General features: G+C 39.0%; 1 protein-coding gene across 1 annotated transcript; it reads right to left on the reverse strand.

Moving 5' to 3' along the window:
* Positions 1-235: 235 nt before the first annotated feature.
* Positions 236-6,893, reverse strand: LOC140136994 (monocarboxylate transporter 12-like). Its single transcript, XM_072158656.1, has 3 exons — positions 6,863-6,893; positions 6,155-6,295; positions 236-1,140 (listed from the first exon to the last, which is right to left on the reverse strand). The coding sequence occupies exons 1-3, from the start codon at positions 6,891-6,893 to the stop codon at positions 236-238; spliced, it is 1,077 nt and encodes a 358-aa protein (XP_072014757.1).
* Positions 6,894-7,316: the final 423 nt, after the last annotated feature.

Consider the following 7,316-nt stretch of genomic DNA (forward strand, 5'->3'; position numbering starts at 1 on the left):
CTGCAAAATCTATTGTTATTGCAGTACTTATACCCTAAATAACGGACACTCTGCCTAACTATAAACAGGCTATTTTTGTAACTCATATAAAAGAATCGATATAAAACCAAAACTTGTAGTCGTTTTGGTATTAATAGACGTACTGTCAATCAAACCTAGTAGCTCAACAATAGCTGTGATTAACATGTTCGGATTAGCCAATGTTCAGATTAGCCAATGATCGGATTAGCAATTGTTATTCATTGCAACATATGTCACCTGAACATGCTGAATCGCGGCGGTAGACTGGCCAGAGCCTCGCACGCACTTTCTTACCTGACAGGAAACCACTGGACATGGACCCAATCGAATAACCGACAAAGAGCACGTTAACAGCAGTTGAAAACTTTTTTTCTTCTACAACGGCAACAAGTTCCTTAAACATACAACAATCAGTCACTGCATATCCAAAATTGACTGCAAAAGATGACATCATTATTCCTATGTAAGAATGAAATGCAGCCATAACTGGATCCATTACTAAACCCAACGCTGTTATAATGGCAGATACGTAGAGAATCACTTTACCCGATAAATATTTTGCAACTATCGGGAAGACAATGGTACCGATAAGATTGCCTACACCCCCCATAGTTGCTAAGAAGGCAGATTCATGCGGTGAAAAGCCAATATTTTGGCAATGAGGCACAAAATATATTACCCACCCTGTGAAAAAGTATCCAGTTGCCGTGTAAATACAGCATAAAGTTATGAAATCAAAATTGAGGAATAAATCTAAATCCATCAATTTTATAATTGACATGACTTTTGAAATATCTGTCAACTGCTTTTGTATACTGGTAAACGATCTTCCATTTATACTGTGATAGTCTCTATCTGTTTTATACAGAGAACGTGTTACTCGTGTTTGAAGAGGTCGAAGAAGAGCCCCACTAACGACCAGATTTAAGTTCAGTGCTCCAAGAACTAGTAGTGTTCCTCGCCAACCGTATGTATCCAACAAAAACTGTGTCAAAGGAGGTAAAATTATCAAGCCTATAGATAAACCAGCGTGAGTGATTGCATTTGCTAAATCATAGTATCTGCCAAAGTAAAGCGGCAAAGCAGCTGTAGTGATTGCTTCTGCTCCAAAAGTGAACCCTGTGTATTGAAAAAGAAAAATATCGTCACAATAACGCAAACTGAAGGAGCCTATCTAAGCGGTGATCCTACCCATAAAAACCGGTTTAAGTATCTCTGTTATAATATTGTCTTCAATTGTTGAAAGATAAGTGGGACTTCGTTTATGTATCTGCTTTCTGAGTATACTCTGGTTGCTCTTCGAGAAAGGTATACAAATCAAAACCACTAATCTCTCCAATTAGCCCCTGCTGATTTCCTATTATAGAGCTATCAACATGGTGTGAAAAGTGTGCCAACAGGTTTCATAAACACATTATTACATAACAATTTTCTATCTTTTGGATTGTCTACTGTGGTTTATCATTGGTGTGGGCTTGTCCAGCTGTGAGTGAAACTGACCAAAGGGGGTAATTATCAGTAATTGAACCTGGATTAATCCCCTTTTTCGTAGTAAAATCCAACTGTAAGCAGGAAGGAAAGAATAGCTCCCCTAGCCATTACTAAATTCCAGGTGTTATCCAATTTACATTAAAAATAATGCAACTGACTTACGGATTAACCATTTACAGACCACCTTGGGTAATGAATGCATGTGTGTGGTTTATAGATTTCGCGGGCTGGAATTACTTTGGTTTGAACTTGCCAGTCTGAAGCAATGGAGACCATTAAGGTTACACGACGAAACGTATAAAAAACGTATAAAAGACGTATTAAGTTGTTATCTAAAACCGCGTTTTCTCAGCAATCAAATATCGCAGTGAGTCAAATGTTGGTGCATGGATGTATCTTTACATTATTTTTGTGTGTTTATACAAATTTTTAGAATCCGTTTGAAAATCTTTCGTTTAAATCATTTTTACGCACCATGTTCACAAGATCAAAAACGCGTTCCATGCAGTTTTGTCCAAATGTTCGCTCCGTATAAAACCACACCGAGTGATTGTTTTCTCCTTTTTTGTATTGTACTACAAATCGACCAAAGAAATAATGTTGCCATGGGGAAGAACCAAATACAGTACCGATTAAATTTTATTAGCCCGTTTTTGGGAACAATTTTCGAGAATCTTGTACCACAAAACACTGTTATGTTACATTATCGATATCTGGATTGTGGAACGTTAATTTTGATTTCTAACTGCCTACATTATTTCTCAAATGTCTGTCGATTACTTTACCATTTGAATTTCACTCCAAATTTAAGCTACTTTTGCAAAAAACGAGGTTTTTTGCCATCGATACCTCCGACATTTACAGCGGTAATGAGCTTGTTTATCATAAGAGCCTGTTATGCACTATTCCATAATAGTCAGTTTGAGATCGATCAATTTCATGTATCCCCCAGTGGCTCAATCGGTTAGCGCGCCGGGCTCACGTTCGGCTATAGACGAATCCAACGAGCCAAGTCATGGTCAGGATTTGGTCGGACATCTGTGGGTAGCCGCTAGCACCAACCTGGTGTTTTGAGCGTCCAATTGTGCAAATAAAAGTCGCCTAACACATCTTCTAGAGAAGATGCAAGGACGAGAAGGGTTAATAGAATAATAGCTAATACTATATATAATGGAGATAATTCCGCAGGTAATCCCGTCGCATCTATTCATACATAGTACTTTTGTTCGCAAGTACATCAATGCATACCGCGTGTAGTTAATCCGATGTCACTTCAACAGCGAATAGACCGTGTAGAAGCTTGTAAACTTTAATCATTCTTTTGTCTACCTGTGTTTTCGCGGAAGGTGTAAAACGGGTGATGGAATGCAGTTTAAAATTTCCGCCAAGGCCGAATCATTTCACATGTTGGGTGCATTGTAGCCGACGGCTACCCAACTAAAGGCTGCTAGTCAGGTGTAGGAATGCGTGGATTTGGATTCCTCTATATAATACTATAGTTTTGAGCTGGAAAACGTTGGTACGTGTTCGAGTCCCTATGTGGTCCATTCCATTTATTTTATTTTATTTTTCTCTCACTTTTTTTTTCTTTTTTCTTGTTCGTTTCTTTCTTTCTGACTGCAGCGATTGATTGTTCTGCCCGGTTTTTTTTTTTTTATATAATTCAGGATTTTTTAGGCTATACTAGTCTAATAGGCGCGGCCTATGAATATATTTTTACAAATTAGTTTATAACAAAATATTAGTTGTTGGTTGTGTTATTGTTGTTGTAGTTATTGTTATAGGCCTATATATTGCATAATCAGGGCATAAATAGGCCTAATAGGCCTATTATAGACTATAGAAGCATTGATTTATTTCACGACAGATAGGCCTACCATCCAGGATAATTTTGAAAATTGAAAATTTAGAAAATCGAAAGGAAAATTGCCGAAAACGGCTGCACATAATCAACCCCCCCCATCAGCCCATATGGTCGTATCATGGTCGCCCCCTCCCTATCCCTGTAACATAGGGCCAATAGGATGACTCACGAGCCGCGGTTTGTCCGTTGCCCTAGTTCAGATTGATACACTATTGTACGCATGAGTTCATTCTTTTCTGCATGGCTGTTTCCATTATTAACTTACGCCCCTCTGGAATCAAGCCTTGAAAATCAATTGTATTTAACCTTAACATATAGGGGGACAAACATTTCTTGTTCCGGCTTAACTTGGACTTCGCGCGCGAAATACTATAAATTTCAGACTACAGGGTGTCCCAAAACAAAGAGGCCCCTCATTGCGCCCTCTTTTTCTCCTATTTCTGAAAAATTGATTAAATATATTTTGGTATTTAAAGAAAACTTTAATCGTTAGCTTTAATAAACCAAAACAACTATTTCAATCGGCTCACAACTTTTGAAGATATGCCCTTTTGAATAAAAGTACCCATTTTTCACTCTGTCCACGGATAGCAAACAGAGTGGTTGGGATGGCTCATGCTGTGGAGTGGCCTGCACGATCACCAGACCTCACACCACTTGATTTTTTTCCTTTGTGGCAAAATTCAAGATCTTCGCAAACGTATTACTGAATGCATTCGCAAGTATCCGGCGCACAAGGATGGTACGCAACGCAATTGATGCAATGAGGACCAGGGCTGAAACCTGTATTCGCCAAGGAGGCAACCAGGTAGAGGGCAGAGCAGCACAGTAAACTCACTTTAGAAGAACTAAAGACAAACCAAACAGCCTTTTAGGGTTACCTTTTATCCTAAAAAGAGAAATGACTTATGTTGTAAATTAAAAAAAAAAAAAGAAAGCAAGAAACAACAAAGTAAGAAAGTAAGAAACATAATAAAACAAAAAGGCATAAATAACCAAGAAAAAATAAGTAATTGCAAGTAAAGCAAAAGAAGTCCCATTCGGCATCCATTTTACCCACAAATTAATGACACTATTAACAAAATCCATTGCCCATAAACCCACCGGTAAAGCCCATTCTATAAATAAAGTTATTTTATAAAATTATCATTGAGGAATGTTTGATATTCATGCATGGTACGAGGGGGTATCCAAAAGTTTTTGACATCACCCAGAAGGAAAAGAGCTATATTGATGAAATTTTGTCAGTGTAATCACTGGTCCTTATGTACATTATGGTCCAAAAATGGTCTCATTAGTATGTTTACTTTTTTTACAGGTGGCGCTAGATGGGCAGTAGGCGCATAACCTACAAGATGGTGAAAATTGAGGCATGCATCATGATTAAGTTCCTGCATTTGAAGGGTTAGGCCTACAATGCTCAGAAAATCTATGATGAAATGAAAGCTATCTACGGTGATGATTGCCCATCATATGGCACTGTTGCTTTTTGAAAAAGGAATTTCCAAACTGGCCACATGACCCTCACAGATAAGCCAAGAAGTGGACGTCCATCACTTACGGATGATGTGGCCACAGTGAAAAAACTCAAGAAAGTGGAGGATCTTATCATGAACAGGTTATGCGCCTACTTCCCATCTAGCGCCACCTGTAAAGAAAGTAAACATACTAATGAGACCATTTTTGGACCATAATGTACATAAGGACCAGTTATTACACTGGCCAAATTTCATTAATATAGCTCTTTTCCTTCTGGGCGATGTCAAAAACTTTTGGATACCCCCTCGTATGTGTACTCTTTTCAATCTTTGAAGTAGCGAAACCTTCTCCGTGGACAGAGTGAAAAACGGGTACATTTCTTTCTGTTTTGGTTTATTAAAGCTAACGACTCAAGGTGTCTTTACATACCAACATATATTTGATCAACTTTTCAGAAATAGGAGAAAAGGAGGGCGCAGTAAGGGGCCTCTTTTTTTGGGACACCCTGTATCAGCCCAAAACGAAAGTGGACGATGCTATTTCATGGCACGCACAATTTTGCAATTTTATATATTTTGGTAACACTGACGTGACACAAGAACACTTTTCGTCGATATCAGGTTTTTGTCGGTACATTTCAAATACCACGAAGATATGACCCCCACCAAACTTTTTTTCAACGGAAGGGGGGGTGACACGCACTATAAGTTCCTGGTAAATATTCATATGAATGGTTTCAAATGAAAGAGAAAAGGGTTAAGACTATAATAATAATTTCACGACTTGGGGTTCATATACATATTTTGGGTCGTTTCCATTATCTCAAAATGTCAAGAAGGTATGACCATCTGAGTGGTGTCAAATGAAAGAGAATAAAGTTAAGAATATAATAAAATAATTTGACCCAGTATTTTACCAAGTCTTCCAGCTTCAAAAAAAAAATACATCCTGCTTTTTGTATTTTGGCCCATAATCAGGGTGAATTTTAGTGGAAAACGGGCTCGTTGTCCTTTCTTTTTCCTTTGTCTTCCCCTGACCATTAATTTGTGTCATTCATTTTTGTTAGGGGAGTCACTTTTCTCTTTCATATTTCTGTCCCCCACAACACCACAGCCCCACCAACCCCGCTGGCTACGCAGCCCCTGGATAGAGATTCGCCAAATGAAAGTCAAAGGGTCAAACATTTTATATGTATATCATATGTCAACGCTTGTTATTACTGTAAACAGACCTCTTTCCGCACTACCCGGTCTCACCCACGCGCGACCCCATATAATATACTTAAATTATTCCACCTACCAATAAGCATAATTGATATAACTAGTAACGGCAAAGTTCCTGCCAAATAACCAACCATGAACCCAATGGACGACAGCAAACCATATGTCATCATGGCGATACGAGGTGAAAAGGTGTTGTTTAAAATATTACCAAATATATCTAAAACGACACAAATACAAACACAAGAGAAATTTTCAGCTGTTAGTTTTGAAAAACTGTCAATTGTGAGTGAAGAGGCCTGTAGAATCATACCTAGATTTACCAAAGGGTCAGGATCCAGGGGGGACCCAGAATTTGATAGGGGAAACAACGAAGAAGGAAGGAAATACCCAGATAACACACGGACGTCGGTCCGACGTCGGATATAAGGAGCTAGCAAAGTCGACCGGACGTCGGGATTCGTGTCGGGTGCTCATCGGGGGTGCATCCTGCCGTCGACACGTAAAAGACGTTGTTCCAACGCTGGGCCGTCGTTTTGCCTACTGTCATGCCGATTTTATTCCGATGTTTAAAAAGGGTTGTCCCGACGTGGGACCAACTTTTTCATGTCGACTTGAAAAGGACGTCGTTCCGACTTAGGGGACAATGTTTTGCCGGCTACGGACCTAAGTTATGCCGACGAGAAAAGTACGTTGGATTGTTTTAGGGCCAACTCTTTGCCTACGCTAGTGCCGATGGTATACCAACCCAGGGATACCAACATAAAAGTACGTTGGTTTTACTTACACTTTTTGCCACTGCTGATTGTATACGACATGGTGGTCCGACTTCGTAAAGTACGGCAACGGAAGTTGTGAAGGCATCGTAGTGAGGAGAATCCTAGTTGTAAACACATAAAACCATGACGTAGTCATACACCGACCATGATAAAGTAAAGTACATCATGTAGTAAATGTATGACCCCGTGGTTAAACATGTTTCTGTTGACCGTTTTCTTTCACAAACATCAGTAAACGTCTGTGCCTACCTGTTTCGAGATTTAAAAAAGATCTAATATAGCAATAGGCCTATACATTAGGCCCTAACTGGTTAAACATGAGTGAATTTGATGTATATAGTTTAATAGGTTTACACGTTAAAAATTCAAATTGGAAGAAAAATATTTAGAAAATACTTACTTGAACCTGCATAGGCCTAAGCTAGATCCTTCTACTTCTACGCAAGTGCTTCTCAAAGCCTG

This window comes from Amphiura filiformis, chromosome 17, assembly GCF_039555335.1.
Source record: "Amphiura filiformis chromosome 17, Afil_fr2py, whole genome shotgun sequence".
Classification (NCBI taxonomy): Eukaryota; Metazoa; Echinodermata; class Ophiuroidea; order Amphilepidida; family Amphiuridae; genus Amphiura; species Amphiura filiformis.

Bases quoted from the DNA above. Each gene is read 5' to 3' on its own strand.
- LOC140136994 (XM_072158656.1), bottom strand. From the start codon at position 6,893: ATGTCGTATACAATCAGCAGTGGCAAAAAGT. The intron at 6,296-6,862 runs GTAAGTAAAACC...GTGTCGTTTTAG, and splicing joins AATCAGCAGTGGCAAAAAGT to ATATATTTGGTAATATTTTA. The intron at 1,141-6,154 runs GTAGGTGGAATA...TTCAATACACAG, and splicing joins TATATCAATTATGCTTATTG to GGTTCACTTTTGGAGCAGAA.